Source organism: Coptis chinensis, chromosome 3 (genome assembly GCF_015680905.1).
Source record: "Coptis chinensis isolate HL-2020 chromosome 3, ASM1568090v1, whole genome shotgun sequence".
Lineage (NCBI taxonomy): Eukaryota > Viridiplantae > Streptophyta > Magnoliopsida > Ranunculales > Ranunculaceae > Coptis > Coptis chinensis.
Window position 1 is genome coordinate 6,993,968 of NC_141458.1, and position 23,695 is coordinate 7,017,662.

General features: G+C 38.0%; 1 protein-coding gene, 1 long non-coding RNA gene and 1 pseudogene across 2 annotated transcripts; 1 reads left to right on the forward strand and 2 right to left on the reverse strand.

Moving 5' to 3' along the window:
* Positions 1 to 3,469: 3,469 nt before the first annotated feature.
* On the reverse strand, positions 3,470 to 4,049 carry LOC147507616 (uncharacterized). The gene is made up of 3 exons (XR_015216208.1): positions 4,011 to 4,049; positions 3,692 to 3,951; positions 3,470 to 3,603 (listed from the first exon to the last, which is right to left on the reverse strand). It is a non-coding gene; the product is annotated as an uncharacterized LOC147507616 (long non-coding RNA).
* Positions 4,050 to 16,831: 12,782 nt separating this feature from the next.
* Positions 16,832 to 17,730, reverse strand: LOC147507617 (bifunctional aspartate aminotransferase and glutamate/aspartate-prephenate aminotransferase pseudogene; annotated as a pseudogene).
* Positions 17,731 to 19,007: 1,277 nt separating this feature from the next.
* LOC147507618 (uncharacterized) lies at positions 19,008 to 21,309 on the forward strand. The gene is made up of 2 exons (XM_086596349.1): positions 19,008 to 20,002; positions 20,035 to 21,309. The coding sequence occupies exons 1-2, from the start codon at positions 19,304 to 19,306 to the stop codon at positions 21,241 to 21,243; spliced, it is 1,908 nt and encodes a 635-aa protein (XP_086452475.1). The 5' UTR covers positions 19,008 to 19,303; the 3' UTR covers positions 21,244 to 21,309.
* The last annotated feature ends 2,386 nt before the right edge of the window (positions 21,310 to 23,695 follow it).

Below are 23,695 nucleotides of genomic sequence, written 5' to 3' on the forward strand. Positions count from 1 at the left end.
GAAAGCAATAGTTACCGAAAAAAAAAAAGCCAATAGAGCGCGACCAAAAAGTTAGGAAGTCACTTGTTACTAGTTGTTTGGATAGGACGACTTTTTAGCTTTTCGAACCAAAGAGAGAGTGAGCTTGGCCAGTGTAGAATTCCAAGAGAGAATTTTGAGATCGAGTTTGTGTCCCTGGTTTTCTAATCCAATTTTATTTCAACCTTTTGTACTTTGTAGACTTTAGGGGCTGTTTGGCAACTATTATTAGTATAAAGAATTATGTTTTTAAAATCAATTATAACGTAAATATTTTTGAGATAATCCTTTATGAAATAAATGATATCAAACAATCAAGTACAAATTAATTTTTGATTTTATGACTAAACCAAAAATAGAAACAGAAATTGCCAAAAGCCAAAAAATATTAAAATATAGTAACTTGTTTATAGAGAAAAACTGGGTTAATTAGACTAAATCCCCCAAAGTATGTACCCATTTAGATTAAACCCTTTATTTGTAAATCATTAGACTTTAATACCCATTATGGTTGTTATTTCACTTAATTCCAAAATTATCCTTATTATATTTGACATTTCCATCTTCCCCGATCACTCGTCCTCCCTAATGGCCCAATCCCAACTTGATTTCACAATACAATCCATCACAACCCAAATCCCATAATCCCAACAACAATAACGTACCAAATCTTAAGTAAACCCAATGATACTCAATTTCAACCTCTTAAGACTCAATTTATCTGATTATTAGTCCAAAACAAATTGGATTGAGTGAGTTTTGATTAAAAATTAAAATCTTCTATTCCAAGATAGCTCAAAGGGGTTACAATATAGTTTGAACAATTTACCAAGTAGGTATTGTTTCAAATTCTTGGTACTCAAGTTATAATTTTGTATAAATATAGTGGTAATGTTAGCAAAAATAGAGTAGGAGAGTAATCGAGGAAAAAAAAATAATAGGGATAGTTCTGGAATTAAGTTAAACATCAATCAGAATGGGTATTTAAGTCTAATGATTTAAACAATAGGGGGTTTAATCTAAACTGGTACATATTTTGGGGGTTTAGTCTAATTAACTTGAAAAACTCCATAAATTTTGTTTCTCATTCTTTAAACTACTTATTTTTGTTTAGGTACGTTTAATGAATTATCTCATTTTGAGAATGAGATAATGGTTTCTAGATTTTTTTACCAAACAATTTTTTAAAGTATAAAATCAATTATGGGATTCATAATAGATTACTAAAAAGTAGACTCGTGCATACGCACCAGCTCTTTTAAAAACTTGTTCAACAATCATAATCATACATATAGAAATTTTCTAACAAATCGTAATTTCTGTTTTTGTCGCTAACCCGTTTTAATTTCCTAACAAATTGTTTTAATAAAGGCTTAAAAACCCATTTTTTAATTGGAGGAGGGATCCCATTTTAATCTAGAAGTGTAATTCCCATTTTTAATAGGAGAATGTTGATTCCCGTTTTAATTAGAAGCATTAGATTTTTCTTTTTCAATAGTGGAGGAATTTCATTATAATATAGGAAAATAATTCTCGTTTTAATTAGAAGTACTAGAATTTCTCTTTTCAATAAGAGAGGATTTCCTATTTTAATTGAAGTTGATGACGTGGAATTTTAAGAGAGCTAGAAAAATACCCCTTGTGGGAGCGACCATATGGCCGGAATCATTTTAAATTTCCATCCCTTAAATTTTTGTGAGGAATTCAATGTCTGATAATTATTAGCATAAGTTTTGGAGTTGATTTAGTAATATTTTTTTTTTATTGGAGTCTTATTAAATTTTCTTAAAATTGACTTATTAGAGTTGTGTTGTACTAAGAAACTTCTTAAGATTAAGAGTTCATGTTGTATTAGGAAACTTTCTATAATTAATTAAGAGTGTCCACGTGGCATACCTATGTCTGAAGAATGCGCCACCTAGAAAAGAGATTGTCCACATAAGATGTACTCTGCTTTAATATAGAGAGAGATGATATATTGATTGATGTCATAAAATGGATTATCACAATCTATCATCTATTATATATATCGAGTATTTGTGTATATAATGGATGTTAGAGAAGAAAACATACTTCAACATACTTAAAAAGTAAATCCTACCTATATTAGTATCAGTTTCTCCCAATATGCTCACAGTGAGCCACGTCAGCATATTTTTTTAAAAAAGTCCTTATTTAGAAAATAATTACTCTCCTTCTTACCAAACTAACCCTGAATTTGGTGTCTTCTCTAATTTAATATAAGTTAAAATTGTCTTTTCATGTGTGTTGAAAAAAAATAAAATAAAACTACGTCCGTTATTTCAATTCTACGCCAGTTATTTCTATTTGGCCGGGCTATTTTAGTAATTATGAAATATAAAAAAAAGAAAACCCAACCCTTCGTAACGCGCATTCTTGTTCTTCTCATTCGTATTCTTGACAGAAACAAAACCATCTTCCTTTTAATTACCCACAATGTCTTCTCTTTCTCAATCTCATAAACCTTCTCTAAGCTTTCAACAAAGTGAAGAACAAAATCCATCGTTCTCGAATCTCTTGATCGCTCAATCTCGATCTTCTACTCAGTACCAGATTGTCAATCATCAAAAGAAACTTGATATTAATCATCAAAAGAAACTTGATATTAATCATTTTGTTAATCCCCATTTTGATTATCCTTGAGATTGCTGTGAATATAGAGCGGAGAATTTTTAGTACTATTATACAAATCATCAATGTTAGCGAGTTCCTTTGGAGATTAGTTTTCAATTTTGACAAAATAGAGATGTTATCGAAATAATAATTGATGATATCCTCATATAAGAGTTCCTCCCCACGAAAAATTAGGTCAGTCTAACATCTCTAAACATGTCAAACAATGTCGAAATGCTGTGATCTACTCACTTAATTGTAAAACTTAAACGAAAATACGTCGAGCTGAAAGACGTGACTATATCAGCCTCGAGCTGAAAGACGTGACTATATCAGCCTCAAGTGGACACTGATTGTTGTCACATGTAGTCAAGAGTTCTTCCCCTGGACCAATTAAGTAATTGGATTTTCAATTCGATTTATGTATATTTTTGCTTGATTCATCTGATCGCAGAGTCAAGTTGGTTTGGTATTATAACGATGCACTTGGAAGACCTTAGAAGAAGAAATTTATAGCACTAATGAAATCATATGTTCTTGATTATTTTCTTGGATGTACATCAACTTTACCATGTGAGATGATATTAGTAACTTCTGTTTTTATATTTTTTTGCAATGTGGCAGATACCATGGCTCAACCTTGATTGCAACAAGTCTTTCCGGTAGGTTCAACATGAATGAAAATATATTTCATTTCAAATTATGTAAAAATCTTCACTGCTTACTTTTCTACTTAAGCTGTTAGATTTGAAGGATTTACTTCACAGATTGTCCCATCTGACACTGTTATAATGTTATATGTTTGTTTCATACCTGTACTCAGTAAGCATCAGATGACAGAATACAATGAAGAGTTGGGTCATGTCAGCAATCATTTGAAAAGTGGCAGTGGAGGCAAAGTACCAATTAGGATCATTTGATGGAGCAGTAAACGTGACAGTTGGAGGATCACTGTCGCAAAAAAAAACAACCTTCAAATCGATCTAAAATAACAAAATGGAGCCGTGTGACCAGGACGATCACAAAGTTGACAGCTTACAGGATTTGAACCTTGGTAAAGTATGTTCCAACACAGAATCTCAGACCGCCTCCAAAACCCATGAAATGTTTAGAAGCACCACCATTCACTTCCATTCCCTGCATAAAACATATGATTGTATGCAAAATGAGAACCCAGTATACAATAAGAGTAAAAAAGTAAATGTAACTGCAAATATCTTTTAGCAGCAATGTAATTGTGATATTGCACAGCGAAGAAAAAAGGAGAAAAAGAAAAATGTATCGAGTTCAATGATCAACCTTCCATCTAGCGAAGAAAAAAGGAGAAAAAGAAAAATGTATCGAGTTCAATGATCAACCTTCCATCTCCATGGATTGAACACAAGTGGATCTTCATTCAAACTGTTTCCATTGTCGTTGAATCGGATCGGTTCCTTGATACTCGAGTGCAATGAGCCTTGATAAATTGGATGTGCTATTCAGAAGTCACTTTTTCACTTCCGTTGGTCTGAATTGCCAGTATGGAATAGCAGAGGAAAGTAATACTAAGGAACATCGCTTAAGGCTTCCAAAACAGTAAGTGTATATGTACACTATCACTTCTAATTGAATCATCAAATTCTAGATAAAATTAGAAAGTATGTACGTAAGAAAATAAGTCATGCAATGAATAATTTGATGTTTTCTCATAAACATTGTATGGGTTTCCAAATCACTTACTTAGTGCCCAATGACTTGGACAGTAGTGGTGATCAAGATGCTTCTGAGCGTATGAATGGCTTGGAATTTACCTCTGCCGAACCACCTAGCGCTATTAGTGAAGCTCCACATGAACATAGGACTGTTGTGGTAACTATGAATAGTGATGATTATGAATTTGCCGAAGTTTCTTAATGGTGCACTTAAAGATAATCCCGCACGAGTCTTTGGCGATGACACGGACAAGAATAGTAAAGCTTAAAATGAAGATATGAATGCCACGGAATCTCCCACTAAAATGGACATATTACCATCAAATAAATGCACTAATTTAGGAGCGAGAACACGTGGTCGAGCATCTACTTACGGGCCAGTGGACCACTACGAATCTGACATGAAAGAGGGATTTGTGAAGTAGGATTTACCCGTAAGCTGATAGATGGAAGTTCACATCCTTACAGAAGACACAATTCTCCAAACCAAAGAAAGGGAAGTGTTGTAGGTAGTCATAGAAGGTATGTTGACAGATGGCAAACTGAACATACTTATAACATCACTTAAAAATTGCGAGCGTCTTTGCTTGGGTAACTTCGTAGCGGTGTTCTTTGCACGAGGTAAGAATTCAGATTGCAAGAGCTTTTGGTGCTCGGTATTGGCATAATTTTCGTATCTGAACTAGTTTCTGGTTTGGTTTGTCGCGCAGATGTTGGAACAAGATCTTGCTGCGGTGAAGCACACTCACACTAGATTTGCCGCTTCAACATAGGAATGCTATTAATGCTCCATACCAAGAACACTTCGCATTGAGTTTTCAAGATAGGAACTGTTGTGAATAATTAAGCTGCGGAAACAACGTTACCCACACCAAAGCGGATCAATCCTACACAAAGATTGATCTTTCTCAATAGACAAGACTTCAACACCCTCCGGGCAATATCCCAACACTTCTCAATATCAAATAACAAGCATATGAAATAAAACAATCAATGTAAAGAAGAACAAACCACAAGGCGAGATATATCGTGGTTCGGCAATTTGCCTACTTCCACATTGCGAGTTCCAAGCTTTACTAGATGTCGAGATGGCGATTACAAGTCTCTCTCAATTCACTCACAAAGAATGAACACTTTCAACTCACAAAGAATTGTTCTCTTGTAATCACTCTCTTTCTTGGTTTTGGAAAAGTTAGGTTTTTCAAAAACTGATTTTGTTTTTATACCAAAAACCAAAATCGCGATTCTTGTAGCGAAGGCCATAAAAAGACTGGGCGGGCTTCTACTCTGGCGGTATACTGTATTAAAAACCATGGCTGCGCGCTTTTCTTTTGGCGGGCGCTAAATCAACTGGAGTAGTGGCGAAGTCGCGCCAGCTCTGGCGCTGGCGGCGCTTCTAACCGTGAAAGCGAAATTTTCTCTACATTCTCCACCTCGGTGAGGTTTTAACACATAAAACCAAGCCCGAACACATCCAACAAGATCACATCCGGTAAAGGAACACCTCCGGCAAGGAAGACTTCGCGATCAATCGCGAAGAAGGCGATGCCCACACGGGGCTCTTTCAAACATGTAGGATTTGGAGCAAGTCAAAGCGGTGTTGGAACTTAACTCCGGTGACAACTTTCGTCGACATATATCGGCCGGGGTTGTCATGGGTGTCTACTTTCTCAAGTGCTACATCACCATCCTCAGCGACATCATCCGGTATAAAGTGATATCGGACATCAATATGCTTGGTCCGACCATGATGAACTTGGTTCTTCGCCAAATGAATATCACTCGACTATCACAATACACGCAACAACATTACGCTTTCAATACCCAAATCATCTAGAAGACCTCGAAGCCATAGTGCCTCTTTCTTTGCCTCCGCCACGCCATATACTACGCCTCGGTAGTAGATAGAGCAAGCTGTAGCTGTAGCATAGACCTCCAACTAACCGGTGCACCATGCATCATAAACACATAACCCGATGAGTCGATCGTCGTCTATCTAGATCACTGCATAATCGAATCCACAAACCGGTGACATAACAAGTGCCTCCACCATAAGCTAATCCCACATCCAAAGTACCCTTCAAGTACCTTAGTACCCATTTCATCTTTGCCCCAATCTTTGCTTCCCGGGATTTGCCATATACACGCTCCACAACACTAGCGCGCTGTGAAATGTCCGGTGTACACACCATAGCATACATCAAACTACCCGCGGCACTTGCATAAGGAACATTAGCCATATGCTTTGTTCCTCCTCCCGAACTAGGAGAGAACTTAGGCTGAAAGCCTAAAATGCTTGACTAAAGGGTAGAAACCGACTTTGCATTCTCCATACCAAATCGAGAAATTACTTTTCTGAATGTATTTCTTCCGAGATACAACTATCCGTCGCTTCTTCCTATCTCGTCAATCTCCATGCCCGATTATCTTCTTGGCTCCACCTAAGTCTTTCATCTCAAACTTCGAGCTAAGTTGAGATTTCAACTTGTCTATCTCCACCATGCTTTTGGAAGCAATAAGCATGTCATCCACATAAAGCGGGGAGATAGATGAAGTCATTACCACGAAGCCTTCTAAAGTAGACCACGTGATCATACTTGCCGGGATTGTACTCATGTTGCATCATGAATGTGTCAAAGCGCTTGTACCATTGCAGGCGATTGCTTTAACCGATACGATTGACCGATTCAATTTGCATACATAATCTTCTTTTCAAGAGCGACAAACCCGCCCGGGTTGTCTCATATAGATCTCTTCTTCCAAGTCCCCATGCAAAGCGGTTTTCACATCAAGTTGCTCTAACTCCCGGTTGAAGTGAGCAACTAAACTTAATAACACACGAATGGGCGTATGTTTGACCACCGGGAAAATACCTCATTGTAGTCAACTCCTTCCTTACGTGAAAAACCCTTTGCTACCACTCTTGCCTTGTACCCGATCTTGTCGGTTCGGGAAGGACCCTTTCTTCTTCGAACACCCATTTCTTGCCGATAGTCCTTTTGCCCTTTGGCAATAAAACTAGGTCCCATGTGTGATTTTTATCAAGAGATTCCATCTTTGCTTGCATAGCTACCAACCAATCTCGTAATGAGCATCTCTAACGGCTTCCTTGAAGCTATCGGCTCATCATCTTCGATATTCGGTGCATATGCCACTAAATCCACGACCATAGTGTTTCACGGCTTACCGTGCCCATACTTGTGCACTTCTTTAACTTGTCTCGTGTGGCTAGGGTCACCCACTACAAGTTCGCGGATGCTCTTGCTCTTCTTTCTGTTCTTTGTGTGGTTCCATGATGTGGTACCTCATCATGATCTAACCGGTCATCTGCATCGCATCGGACAACTCAAGCTCGGTTTTGAACTTTATGGGCTCACCATTACGCTTGACTACTTAGAACTACTTGAAGATAACCACGGAAGTCTCATCAAAAGTAACATCTCTGCGACCCGGGGAACTTGTGGGCTTCTAGACACCACAATCTGTATCCCTTTACCCCATTTGCGAAGCCTAAGAATATGGCCTTCTTAGCTCACAGGATCTAGCTTGCTTTGCATCCCTCACATGGTAGTAAGTGTCGATCAAACACTTTCAAGATACTATAATCGGTGGGTTACGACCACACCTCATAAGGTGTCCCGCAATCTATAGCTGGATGCTGCGGTGACCTATTATGCGGGGTACACGCCATGGACACGCATCCGCCCAATACTCTTTGCCTAGGCGGCATTAGACAATAAACATCTTGCTCTTTCAAGCAAAGTTCTATTCATCCTCTCGCCATTCCATTCTGGCGTGGCGTGCTTTTTTTATCGATTAATGCGGCAATTCCACTGTTCGCCTACGGAACTCTTGGAAAGGTCCATAGGTATACTTCGGTACCATTGTCGGACCGTAATGTCTTTACCTTCTTATCTGTGCGATTCTCAACCCTTGCCTTCCACTTCTTAAATGTCTCAAACACTTCATCTTTCGATTTCATCATATACACCCACACATAGCGAGTATGATCATCAATGAATGAGACATAATAGCGGTTACCTCCCTTGGAAGCCACCCTGGAGGGTCCCCAAACATCCGTATGCACATAATCAAGGATGCTTGTTGTCGTGTGCTTGCTTGACTTGGAACTTGACTCTGCTTTGCTTCCCGTAGGCGCATAATGCTCCGCGAACCCCATACTTGGCTTCTTCAAGTTCTTCAAGAACCCTCGCTTGCCAACTTCGGACAAACCCTTTTCACTCATATGCCCTAAACGCGTATGCCACATCTTAGTGCACTTTCGGAATCATTACTACATGCACCCTTTGCTACATCGCCTATCACCGTACTACCAATCGAGTATACAAGGTTCCATATTTTTGACCCTTCATAACAATTAAAGAGCCATTAACAATATTTAGGACTCCACCTTAGCCCACAAACTTGTGGCCTTTGGAATCAAGGTACCAAGAGAAATAAGACTTTTCTTTAGCTTCGGGGAACATGTCTCACATCGGTTAGAGTCCTCACTACACCATCATACATCTTGACCCGTATAGTTCAATTCCTACCGTCTTACAAAACGCGTCATTACCCATTAAAACAGAACCACCATCAATGCTCTCATAAGAAGTAAACCACTTTCTATTCGGGCACATATGATAGGAACATCGAGGAATCAAGAATCCACCTCTCGGTCATATAGTCTTGTGTGGACACACAAAGACTGAACTAAATCCTCTTGAGCACGAAGCATAATTTGCCTCAAATTTTGCCTTACCTTTCTTCGACCATCTCTCTTGTTCTCTTTCTTGGTGGGGACAATTACTTGCGTAATGTCCTTTTCATTGCAATTGTAGCATGTTTTACATGTTTTAAAAGGCTTCTTTGACTTGGACCTAGAATTATCATTACTTGAATAATTACGTTGAGACGAATTTCCTCTTGCCACTAGCCCACGACTTGCATCAATGCTATTCTCTACCGCGTGTCTTCTTCATTAACTTCATAAGAAAGAAGAGCACTCTGAACTTCGTCAAGATCGGCGACTTCTCCGTTCATGAATGTAGTCATTAGATGCTCATAGCTTTTTACGGCAAGGAGAATATTAAACATGCCGCTTGATCCTCATCATCCATCTTCATACCAACATTCAAATAATCCGCTAGGCGTCGTGCGGAACTCACTCACGTGCTCTTGCATCGTTGAACCATCGACCATCATGTACCGATAAAGACGCTTCTTAAGGTACATCTTGTTCGTCATGCTCTTGGTCATATACATAGACTCTAGTTTGAGCCAAATACCGGCAGCGGTATTTTCTCCCATCACACTATACATGACCTCATTAGCAAGACATAACCGGATTGATGAACAAGCCTGAAGATCGAACTCTTCCCAATCATCATTACTCATACTCGCCGCCTTAGATTTAATCCCCTTCAAAGCCTTGTGCAAACCTTGTTGGATGAGGATGTCCTTTACTTGGACTTGCCAAATCCCAAAGTTATTCTTCCCATTAAACTTCTCTACTTCAAACCTTGCGTTTGACATCTTGGGGAGCCATCTTTCAAGTTACACACAATAACCCAAAAGAAACGGTTTCACCTCGAATTTAATCGAACACCTTGTCTACACAAATTTTTAGTACTAAACTCAAAATCCTAGGTGGTATACCTATGCTCCGATACCAATTGTTGTGAATAATTAGCTGCGGAAACAAGCGTTACCCACACCAAAGCGGATCAATCCTACACAAAGATTGATCTTTCTCGATAGACAAGACTTCAACACCCTCGGGCAATATCCCAACACTTCTCGATATCAAATAACAAGCATATGAAATAAAACAATCAATGTAAAGAAGAACAAACCACAAAGGCGAGATATATCGTGGTTCGACAATTTGCCTACTTCCACAGCTTGCGAGTTCCAAGCTTTACTAGATGTCGAGATGGCGATTTACAAGTCTCTCTCAATTCACTCACAAAGAATGAACACTTTCAACTCACAAAGAATTGTTCTCTTGTAATCACTCTCTTTCTTGGTTTTGGAAAAGTTAGGTTTTCAAAAACTGATTTTGTTTTTATACCAAAACCAAAATCGCTGATTCTTGTAGTGAGGCCATAAAAAGACTGGCCTTGGTACTCTAAAGCCATTAAAGCCATGGTAGTTAAAGCCATGAGCTGGGGCGCTAAATCATCTGGAGTAGTGGCGAAGTCGGCGCTTCACTCTGGCCTTGGCTCTCGACCCGTGAGAAACAGAAATTTTCTACTGAGGAGCGTTGCTTCATCGTAATGCATCCCCGGTAGTTGTTGGTCGGGGATAGGAGCAATGGGGTTGGGGTGTTTGATCGATAAGAGCTCATTCGTATTGATCATGGTCGATGACAGTGATAAAAGTGGCTATATGAAGCCAAAATGGCTTAATGTTTTTGGACACTATATGGCCAGGTTATCCATGCTGATTTATATTTGTATTCTTTTATTTCATTGTAAGAACTTATGACATCTCTATAATAGTAAGCCTGGCCACAGGACAGGCAGATTAGCTAGTTTTAATAAAAGTTTTATTATTCTAAAATCTTTTCGTTTTTTTACTTATGTAGGCAGTTATTGTGGTATTGAAGGACTCTTTTATTAGGAGGGTGCCCCAAGATAATAGATAGAGACTAGAATTTAACCTGTGGGCGAGGTCACTTGAGTGATCATTATGGTTAAATTTAGTGAAATAAATAAACGCATCAAATTTATCATTTTACACTAATTTCTTTGCAAAAATTCAGCGATATTTGCCTAAGATATGTTTTACAAAATAACTTCACACATGGCTACGCCACTCATTGCCTTAGAGAATGTGTCCTTTTGGATTGAGCTCGGGATTAAGCTCATCAGTCCTTTTGGATCAGGGCTGAAAATATCGGCCAATATATTGATATATTGGTGATATATCTAAGAAATCAGGGTACCCGATATGAATATTTCGAGTCTGAATATTAAACAGTATTTAAACCGATATATATCGCAATTTCAATATATATCTTAATATCGACGATATATTCGGCATATCCGATATAAATCTTTTGACTATTTGACCGATTTGTTTGACCGATATTTTTTATATATATTGTTATATATCGATGATATTTTTGACATTTACCGATATAAACTGATATTTTGAGTGATTTACCAAAAAGAGAAATATCTCCGATATATCAATGTGTACCAATATATATCGGTTTTTGAGAAGTTTGATATTTCGCACGATATGGAAATATTGGGCCTTGTTTTGGATTACCTATTAGATGCACCAAATTACGTATTTATAACTTTGTTTGCAGTTAATTAAGGAGCTTAAAAAGTTATCCTAGTAGCTAGGAGTGTTCATTTGGGTTGGGTCGGGTCGGATTACTCGTAACTGAAAATTTAGGTTTTTGTTGGGTTTGAGTAATCTGAAAACCTAACCGAAAATTTTGGTTCGGTCTCGGATTCGGGTAAAAATAAGAAAAAGTCTACCGAAACCTATCCTCTACCCCACTTAGGTCGGTTTTCTTTTGTCGATTAATGTCGGGTGTCGGTTTAGAACCCGATACTTCAAAAAGTTATAACATCAAAAACAAATCAAAGAGGAAGAAGAAGAACTAGTGTTTCATAAAGGGGTGGAACTTGGGTTGGGTTAGCTTAAGCCCGATGGACTAAAATCCGACTTTTGTTGGTCACAGGCTAACATGTCGATCGTGGTGCGGGTTTGGGTTTTAAAATAAAAACCCAACTCGGTGTTAAGGTTAGGCTCGAGGTTAGAATGTAAAAGAACCGAAAACCCGATCCCGTGTGCATATATAATGCGTATATCTTTCAATCATTCTATTCTTATAAAAAAATAAGGTTTTTTGCTTAGGTAAGTTTAAATTGTATTAAAAGAAAGGGAAATAGTACAAAATGATTAGTGTAGGCAATAGGCGCCATACACAATATTCTAGCCAAATCGGACCTAAATCTAGTTATAATTCATTTAAACATGTAGAAGACTTGGTAAGGAGCTTCCCACTTGTGAATCCAACTTGGTCTTCCTAGGTAAATGAATTTCTCTTGGTTTTGCAAACCACCACTAACTCGTGCAGGTGCATCTGCAGTGATATTGGCCTCTCGCCAAATTGAGGTGAGTTTGATGGATTGAACTTCAAGTTTGCAGCTCAACCATCTCGATACAAGCTTCCAAGGGATCTGGTCATTCTCAAAAGCCTTGAAAGCCGCTTCATTATTGGACTCTACCCATAGTTGTTTCCAACATTTGTGTAATGCAGTTTCGACCCCACAATAATTGCTAGACACTCGACTCGAAGTTTGTGCCCACTCCAATATTCCGCCACATAGTGAGAAGGAATTCACCCAAGCAGTTTCTAAATGTTATACCAATGCTTGATGGACCTGGGTTACCCATAGTTGAACCATCGGTATTAAGCTTAATGATATTGTTGTCAGGAGGTATCCAACAACATTGCTTGATGCTTGGTGCTCTCCTTGGTCTTGGATTGACATCCCATAATCTTAGAATAACACTATCACCCTCGGTGTTCCAGCTATATATGTGCTTTGGAGAGTCTGGTCGACATCTTTACTTGTATTTTGACGTGTAACTTACATTCCCACAAGTTACCCACTTTATTGTCAAAATAAACTTTGTTAGTTCCTATGTTTCCAAATGCTTACCATTCCTGCAATGATGGTTGAGTTCCATAAGTGTTGTATTCTACTACTCCATAGTTTAGCTAAATTCATTGCTGAACTGAAGTCTAGGAGAGGGGTGGAGCAGTTAAAAGATAACGCAATCCACTTCCAAAGCTTTTGAGAGAAGGTGCACGTCCAGAACAAATGGGTAAAGGACTCAATATGATCTTTACAGAGACAACAACGTGATGCTAAATGCACACCAACTTTCTGAACACGCACATCTATGTGCACACCTCGTCTTGGTATTTTCCATGCCAAAGCTGCATAGTGAGGGTGGATATACTGATTCCATAGAAACTTGCTCCATTCAGTGACTAGTTTTTTTTTTTTTTTTTTTTGATTTTGTCATACGCTAATTTCACGAGAACTTACCTCTTGAGTCTGGACACCAAACAATGAAATCCTCAAAGTGGGGGTCACACTTGTGAACAACCTCAATGCTAAGGTTGACATTGTCCATTAGTTGCTTCATAACATCAGGAATAACCCACTTATCATCAACTAACAAATCACACACTCTTGTTCTACACCCCCTTAATAAATGCGGGGAATCGACACAGAGAGCTTGCTTTAAGATTGAGTGCCCAACCGATTCTTTGCGCCACAAATCCACTTGTTCCCATTCTGCCACAACCCACTGTGATCTCTTAAAAAAATAAGGTTGAGAATCTCTATTTTAGAGAGAATAATGTAATCAACAAGGTTAGGTTCTCTTTCAAACAATCAAATCTCTTTGATTTCATTAGAATATTTCAATTTCGGTGTTTTTTGCCTCTTAATTTTAAAAAAAATCCTAGAAGTTTGACCAACCTAACCCAACCTGAATTGATCGGGATAGGAGTTAGGCTGAAAATTTAAGGACCGGCTAGAGCTTGGTCCTGGGATCAAGTTAAAACATTTGAAACTCAGGTTAGGCTCGGGTTATATTTCAACCCGAACCAACCCACCCGAGTTCCACCTCTAGTTACCTAGTAGTCAAAACCTTATAATCCTACTAGTGATTATACTTACTTCAGGTAGATCATCAGCAGGTATCGTTCTAGATCCAACCACCGAAACTAACATTTGGTGAATTAAAGAAAACTGGTTGAAAGATATTACATACAAACAACCCATCAGAACAACATCAAACTTTCTTTGATGACTTGGTTGCAAGAATTTTAAAACTTTCTTTGATGACTTGGTTGCAAGAATTTTAGCCTTCCCACTAGCCTTCTCACTCTTCTTAGAGTATCTTTAGGTGAGACACTATTCTAGCATCAAACACTAAATTTTCAATAATTTGGTGTTTTTTCATCTTCAGGAGAGACACATGTTGATGAAAACACCAAAACAAACACTAAATCGGTCAAAATTTTGTGTTTGCTTTGGTGTTGTATCAAATCTCTCTTGCGGTTTTGAAAAAATCGCGCGGTTTTTTCAACACCGCATGAGCTTGGGCTAGAGTGTTGGCTTCAATCACACGGTTTTGCGAAAACTGTGCGAGAGATTTGAAAAGAGAAGAAAGAAGAAAGTTGATGCGACACATCGCGTGGTTTCTGGAAAACCGTGTGGGCTTGGGCTTTTGTGGTGCGGTTTTGTGAAAGTTGCGTGGACTATACGGCGCAATTTATTCAAAACCGCGTCATTTGACGTCAACTATTTGATATCGCTCCTGAAGTTAATTGGTGTTTTTTAGGTTTGATATTTAGTTTGGTTCAAATATTTTGTGTTTTCTTGATTTCTCTACTAAAGATGCTCTTAGCTAACAAAACAATGATTCATGTTAGACAAATCACCACCATGTGTCCATGCATGGACAATAATAACACCAGCAGAAAGCTTCTCAAGTTCTTATCATTCCTTATCGCCCACAGGGGCGGCTCAAGACAATCGGGGGCCCTAGACAAAGTTCAAATGCCAATGGATGCGAGGAATTTTTTTGGTCAGAGAACGCAAGAGAAACGTTGGAGAAAGCGAGGGAAACAAATGGTTATCTAACGTTATTTCATAGATTCCAATGTACGTTATCTAACCCTTAAATAAGGGCTAGAAAAACGATTGTAGGTTGAAAAGAAAGCATTGGGCTGAATTATATTGGGGCCCCTTAGGCTGCGGGGCCCTAAGCAGCTGCCTATTTTGCTAGGGGGTTGAGCCGGCCCTGATCACCCATAAAAGATGCCGTGGTAAAATCCTATTCTTGTAATTATCTCTAGCCGCATGTCATCTTCACATTTCTTATTATCTCTAGCCACCATTTCTATCACACTTAACACCTTTAAAATCGAGAAAACAAGAAACCACAAATTATGGGTCAGTTTTCGGGTTAAAAAAAGGGTCGGGTTCGGGTACCTTTTGGATACCAATTCTTCACCGAACCCTACCATGATTTAAGTCGGGTGGGTTTCGGGTTCGATTTTTAGTTGGTTTTTCATGTCGGTTTCGGGTCCAAATGAACACCCCTACTGTAGTACTCTAATGAATTAATTAACTATATTATAGGTCTACACATACCATTTTTTCTAGCACGAATTGTCTTCAAAATGTGAGTGATGGTGAGTGACAAACTGACAATTCATAACAGTCATGGAATTGAATTGGAATCTGTAATCTACATCCCAAACACCAACACGGGACAATACCCCCATACGATACATTATCATTGTATATAAGGACCTCAAATAAAAACACGTTTATCATGGAGGTTAGGGCATCACCAATGCAGGCCCTCATAATAGAGGGCCACATCAGCGTTTTGAAGATATGTATAGAGGAGAGAAGGGACATAGAGGACCCTTATATTTTGTGTCCTACAATGCTAACCTTTAAAATTAATTTTAAATCTTGTATTAACTTTCAATTCTTGTGAAATTGGCATGGTGGAAGTGTAGATAGCCCAAGACCCGTAGGTTCTGGGTTCGAGTCCCATTTGTAACATTTCATTGTGATTTATTTTTCTTTTTAAATTTGGTACAAAAAGTTTAAAAAACAGACAACTTGTTCGGGTGGGGTTTCGAACCTGGGATATTTCCCAATATATGAGCAATTTTGACCAACTTTGCTGGTACCACTCAACTGAAATTATTATGACCCATTTTGGTGTTATCTCACGAAACGGACCGGGACCTCTATAAATGTGATAGAAATAGAGATAGTTTTAAAGGATGGTAATTATAGGGGCCAATATAGAGGCTGCATTGGAAGCCCATTTATGTATTGTTCTCTTAAATTTGAAGATACAGGGCCATATCAAGGTCCCATTGGTGATGCCCTTAGGCATTAAATTATAGAGCTCAGGAAAAGGAGTGTGAAGCCATGCATGGAGGGGAGATGTGTTAGAGCTAGCAGTTTTTGTCATTGGTGTATATACAAGTATATATATATACCATTCAATTCCTTTTATGGCCTTAAAGGCTTAGACCCATTCATAGGGGCAGGGGCAGATCCAGAATTGTCACTCAAGAGGGTTGCTACAACTAACATACACTATAATTTTTTTTTTTTTTGGGTGAATTATATACTATTATATAACTAGTATTTTTTTTTTGGACGAAAAAGTTGGGTGGGCTGCAGGCAGGGGCGGATCCAGGATTGCCACTCAAGGGGGGCTGCTACAACTAATATACACTACAAATTTTGTTTTTGGGATGAATTATACACTATTATAACTAGTATTTTTTTTGACGGAAAATTTGGGTGTGTCCCCCCTTGATCCACCCCTGCCTATGCCTACCGCCGGATACAATTATTAAGAAATGTGTGGTTTAATATATTGCATACCCACCAAAACCAACGGTTTCACCTCCAAAGATATCCAAGTCCTAAAGCAAAGAACTCTAGCTTTTTGTGAAATACTACTAGTACCTAAAGTAGCTTGACTTTGAATCTTCCCACAAGCTTGAACAAAATGTGTTGGACCAAAGAAGGTACCCAAGTCTCCAACCAGTCATTGCAAGCGTAAAAAACCCATTAACAAATAATGTTCCCTCCCACATTCCAAACAAAGAAGCAAAAACTAATATGAGTAGGCAATTATGCGATAAACATATATATGTTCATAAATCTCATCGATAACACTAATAGCTTAAGATGTTTTAGAACTATTTTAGCAATCTCCTCCATAAGTTTTATAGGATAAGCAGATCCGGTTGGATTCAAGGTGAACATAGAATAAGTACCCTTGACTTCTCATTAAGTTTTGATTCTAAAACTTTAGGATCCAACAAAAGTTATTATTCAAAGATGTTTCTACAATCACCGTATTTGCATCAACTATTCTAGCCATTTCGGGACAACTAACATAAAACGGATCGGGAATTATAACCTCATCACCCGGCGAACAAATATCAAGCAATCCTTGAAGTACACTTTATTTAGCACCATTACTAACTAAAATCTGATCAGGTGTATAACTAATACCATTCTCTTCTTCAAGTTTATGATATATAGCTTTACGTAACTCAAAAGTACCAGCATTAGGAGTATACCTTGTATGCCCTTCACGTATCGCATTAATCCCCCTTCAAGCAATCATCGATGGGGTATCGAAATCGGGTTCTCCGGTTGCTAAACGGATAACAAGTACACCGGCTTGAACTAGTGCAATAGCTTGATGGGTTATCGCTCACGGTTCTCGACGGTTTCACAGAATTCACTCTAGGACTCAATGTAGTATCGATTTGTAAATGGTGTTCATTTTTTTTTTTTTTTTTTTGGGAAGTTTTGGGTGGGGGTCAGCCCCGGTCGATAACCTGTAGATCCGCCCTTGGCTGCGCGAGGCGACGACCCAAGATAGGGGGTATTTTAGCTCGATCGGGATACTTAGTGTTTAGGAGGTCTCCTGGTATATGTTGGAGAAGAAGACCAAGGGGAGAATCTAGTTCGGTTGGGTATTGCCGAACTAGATGTTGGTTATGTTGGGTATGCTTAGTTAATTTTGTTGATATTTTGACGTACTTTCGTTGAAACTTACTGAAATTTTAGCCAGACTTGTACCTATAAATTGAAACTTTGTTTTTTAGGGTATTAGAGTTGAGAGAACATTGTTATGAGGAGAGAAAAAGAGAGAGATTTGTGAGTTTCTTTTTGGAAAACTTTGGTGATTTTTTGGAATCAAGGTGAGAGCTTATTGACATTATTTTGAATATTCTCTCTATTGGAAATTTTTCTATTTGGTTGTAGATTAGGCATAAACTAAACCACGTAAATTTTTGTCTCTTCTCTTGGTTGTTTGTCATTGGTAAGTAGTTTATATTATTTTACTACTTTGATTAGGAGTTATTAGTTGTTTTATACAACAGTAGTTGTGGGTGTTACTTCTACCACTACAGTTATTCGTTGTCGTTACCGTTGTGCATTGGATTGGTTTGTACATAGCACAACAGTATAAGGTTCCCAAAATTGCAATGCCTATCCGTTGTAAAAAATATTGTTCTAAAAATTGGTCTAGGCGGCTGCCTAGGCAGTCTCTAGGCGGTGCCCAACCGACCCGCTTGGGCCCAAGTCATTTAAAAAATCAGTTGGCTAATTAGGCGGGTTTAAGCGGACCGATTAGGCAGGCTAGGCGACCTCTAAGTGGTCCAATCAAGTTTTTTTTTTTTTTTTTTTTTGAATAATTAAATATTGAAAATTAAAGACCTTTGTAAGCTTAAGATTTAAATGAGTTTAAAAACCTAAAGTCTAATATAAATTATATGCCACTATAAAAAAGGGCATATTTTTATATGAAGTCAATATTCTTCAACTATTACGCATTTTTGTAATAAGTATTTTTGTTTGTGTTTATTTTTTGAGTTATAGTATATAATTGTTTTTCATTTTTTATAGTATAAATGTGTATTACTATATATATTACAAAATATATTAGAAAAAAAAAACTGCCTAGCGCCTAGCCCGTCTAGGATGCGCTATGTCATTGCTAGACTACCACCCAGCGTTTTTTTAGAACACTCTAAAAAACTGAGCATCACGCATTTCTTATTCATTTTCACGTCTCTCCCCAAAAATCCCCCAATCAATCTCTCTCTCTCTCCACCACCTTCTTATTATTCTTCTTCTTTCTTTTTCCTACACCATCATCATTATCTTCTTTTTCTCCTCCTCCTGTCAACATGAATCTAACATTGGTCTACCCCGCATAGTGGTTTTCTAGTACAGGATAGAAATATAAATAGATAATAGAATATAACAAAGCACTACTCCCAAGAGAAACCACAAAGAAGAAACTAACAACTCTGAGTAGAAGAGAAGAGAGAACAAGGAGAAATATATATGGAAATTCCAAAGAGAGTAAAGATGATATGGGGTGAATGGAGCATCCGCCTCTTCATTCTTCTGAGCCTTTTCTCACAGATTGTCTTAGTCTTGTTAGCACCCCTGAGAAAAAAAAAGCAGCAAAATCGGATTGCTCGGTTTATCTGGTTGGTCTACTTGCTTGCTGATTGGGTTGCCATCTTCACCCTGGGACTTCTCTCCAACAACCAGAATGACGACTCTTCTGGATTAAACGGAAGAGATGATCTTCTTGCACTTTGGGCTCCCTTTCTTCTGTTGCACCTTGGAGGACCAGATACTATCACTGCTTTCGCTCTGGAGGATAATGAGCTATGGCTCAGGCACTTGATTGGTCTCATATACCAGCTTATTCCTGCTGGTTATGTTTTTATAAGATCGTTCCCTACGAATACACTTTTGGTTCCAACAATCTTCATCTTCCCTGTTGGAATAGTCAAGTATGTCGAGAGAACGTTGTCCCTTTATGGAGCTAGTTTTGATGCTCTTAATACTGAATGCATGAATCCAATGCGTGGCAGTGGTTTGAAAATTTTCAGATTCGGTCAAGATTTCGTGGATGTAAATGGCCAAGGCTGGGAAGATCAGGTCACCAGCACCAAGATCCTTCAGTATGCCTATTACCTCTTTCACAATTTCAAGGGAATCGTTGCTGACCACATGCTGAACCTCTTTCATCTCATAAAAGCAGAGAAGTCTTTCTTATGTGGTCTGCTAATGATGCCTTCAAAGTGATAGAGATAGAGCTCAGTTTCTTGTACGAGATGCTCTACACCAAGGCGGTTGTTGTGCATTCCCGAGTTGGATATGTCTTCCGATTTATCTGTTTCATTTTCATCACAATAGCCTTGTGCGACTTCTTTTTTCTCAAGAAACACAAATTCCATGAATCTGATATTAAGATTACCTATACATTATTGATTGGTGCCGTAAGTCTGGAGGCTACAGGACTCTTCAACCTCATTTTCTCTGACTGGAGTGTAATCCACCTCACAAATTCCCAGAGCGGTGTTGCATCTTTCATTGTCAAGTACCACAAATTACTTTTTGATGGACCCAGGTGGTCTGAATCTGTCTCACAACTCAATCTGATAAGTTTCTGCCTAAATAAACGTCCAGTGTGGCTAGAAAAGATGGTCGTTTGTTTACACATTAAGAGCATGCTAGATGAATTCCATCACAAGTCTTGCAAACGTGTCACTGAGAAGCTAAGGATTCGAATCTATGAGGAACTGAGGGCAAAAGCGGAGTCCTCCGATTTACTGGAAGATCTGAAGAATTTGGTTCCATGCAGAGGCCAATGGGTCATTAAAAATAGCGCCGATTACTGTCAGGTGCTCAATTGGAGTGTTGAGGTTGAATTTGTTGATAGCATTTTGATATGGCACATAGCAACAGAAATCATCTATCAGATTACTATTAAGGATGTAGCAAAAATGACTACTGATGATCATAGGAATGCGAACGGCAATGAGCGGAAAACTAGTAAACTGTTATCTGATTATGTATTTTATCTCATGGTCATGCAACCTAACACGATGCCATCAATGGGTAGATGGATGGTTAAATACCAAGAAACCTGTCAGGATGTGGAGGCATACTTCTGTCCAGATAAATTTGAAACAAGACAAACACTAGAAGAACGATGTGAGACGCTAGTAAGTGAAGTGGAACCTTTGGCACACGGAAACAATTCCATGTTTTGGAAAGCGGTTCAGCTCGCTAAAGAGCTAAATGAACTGGACATAAGTTACCGATGGAGTTTAATGAGCTCTGTGTGGGTGGAGATTTTGGGTTATGCTGCAAGTCATTGCAGAGGATATGCTCATGCGCAGCAACTTAGTAAAGGTGGAGAGCTTCTTACATTCGTTTGGTTACTGATGGCTCATTTAGGCATAATCCGAGATTATGTGGAATAAAGCGCAATGGAAAGCTATTAGTTCGAAAGAATTGTATATTCTGAATAATGCAAGTTAATTTCTTTATTTTGCGTCAATTTTCTCACTGTCCAAACTTCAACTTCCAGTCTTAAATTGCTCCACTTCCTTAAGACTGTATAAGCAATAGCGCAAAAGTTAAAACAAAATGCAAACCCGGCCTTTTGGTATAGATTTAAGTCTTAATAAAATTCTCATACTGATCGATAATACATATATTGGATAGGAGGTTTCAAATCTTGCTTGGCTATGAACAAGTTTAACTAAAGTTTGCTGGCTGAAGACTTGAAAGTAGATTGTTGTGAATGCTTGACTCATAAGTTGTTGTGAATGTTTGACTCATAAGTTACATTTACACACTTCACACTGCATATATTTCCCAATTTTTATACCAGTATATATAGATGGTATTGAAGCCTATAACATCTTCAAGCTCAATTAATTAATTATCTACTGTAAGTCTGTAACACAAAGAAGTGAAAGGAACTTTCGTTCACCAGTCCCATAATAAGTAAATGGCCCTAAAACCCATTTACTTATTATGGCTACTCCCACCTACAGGTTATATTAAGTTGAATTGTGATGGTTCAATGAATATGGAGGATGTAGGATATGGTGGTATGGCTCGAAATGAACAAGGTCATGTTATTTTTGCGTTTTCTGGAGGAGGAGATGTTCACTCAATCCTGTTTCAAGAATTAAAGGCTATTCAGACTTGGATTAGTCTATGTATTGATCTTGGCTATAGGAGGATCATAGTGGCATCTGACTCACTAAGAGCTATCCAAATTCTTAAAGATATCGAGACTTCACCATGGCAGTGTTGGAATCTGGTGGCTACCATTAGAAGACTTATGCTTTCCTTGGTTGATGTCCTTTTGATCCATGTATTCAGAGAAGAAAATAGAGCTGCAGATCACCTTGTAAAATTCTCGTTAGGCGAAAATATAGAACCTGTTGTTTTTATTCCTCCTTTATGTATCAAGTTGAATTATATAGTAGAGAATGATGTAATGTTAACTTATGAAAGGTTATAATACAGATGAAGACCTACAAAATCCCCGCATTTTCCAAAAAAAAAAAAAAAATGGGCCCTAAGGCGTACAAGCGCTATTTTAACCACACACTGACACACCTGTCCACTAATTTCCTGTTAAATGGGTGAAAGCTGTCACAAAAAGTTTCATTTACGTGGTTAAAGAGATGTTTCAACTTGGAAATGAAAAGTAAACAATTTCACAGACACGAGTTTTCTTCATCTTCCTTGGATCACTAGGATGCGTTTTAAATGAAGTTTCTCATTCCCTTTCTCACTAAAAGACAATGTTTTTGGCTTGTGTCGTAGTCGCACATTTTCTGTCCCCATCTTGTTTTAATGAATTGAGTAGTGACGATTGTGAGGTCACGGTGTTTATCCGAATTCATTTCACAATTTCAGAATAGGGTCATGTCAAAGCATGAATAAAGTTTTCTTGAACGAATTTTTCTTTTACAACAGAAGGACAAAATATTCGATTTTATCATGCTAGTCCCCTTCATTTGGGTGATTTGGCAATAGGAGTTCTTACGTTTTGGAGTGACATGATTGTTTCGTTGTACACCTCAGTCCACGGCCCCAAAATCAACTCCAATATACAAAGTCGACATGTGCTTCATTCATTTTCTTTTCTCCTCCAATAATAGTGTAGAATCTAAACTTTGATTCAATCACACAAAATTAAATAATACATATAAAATACAAACTTAACCTAAATAAACGTTATTATATCAATTCAACCAATTATATTAAACTTCATAAACAAAAGAGCTTACCACTTCATATCGTTACATTTCTTTTCTATAATGCACCTCTCTTATTATTCTCTCGCTTCTTATTTAAGCTAATGTCTAGGCACACACACACACACACACACACACACACATATATATATATAAGTTCTCAAATTACTAATTCTTACTAAGCTATTAATTATAAACTTCTAATACCAACCCAATTATAATCTTACTTGTATTGTCAATATCAACTTATTGGTTCCTAATAACAATTCATACTTGCTAATCACACCACTTTCTAATTAATTAACCTGCAACTCTAATTTAACCAAAATAGCTAGATCTAAAATTACTAATTCCAACCGCCTCCCTTAATTTAAGATCTAGCAACAAGTACTAAATCTCAATTTAGTAATTCCAACAGCCTCCCTTAAATTGAGATTTTGGAACGCGGTCATCCCAAGAACGCCTTCAACAGCTTGATAAATTCTTTGACTTTCAGTGACTCCATGATGATATCTGCTACTTGGCATCCTAGTTGATGAAATTCCATTACAACATTAACATTGTACTTACACTTAACTTCCGTGTGTTTACTCCTCCCATATTATATCAAAAAGTTATTGTATCGTTATGGTTTAGACTTGTACCGCTTTAATTT

Excerpts from the sequence above, each read along its gene's own strand:
- LOC147507618 (XM_086596349.1), top strand. The coding sequence starts at position 19,304 with ATGGAAATTCCAAAGAGAGTAAAGATGATATGGGGTGAATGGAGCATC. Across the intron at positions 20,003-20,034 it reads ACATGCTGAACCTCTTTCAT|TCTGCTAATGATGCCTTCAA; the intron begins CTCATAAAAGCA and ends TTTCTTATGTGG.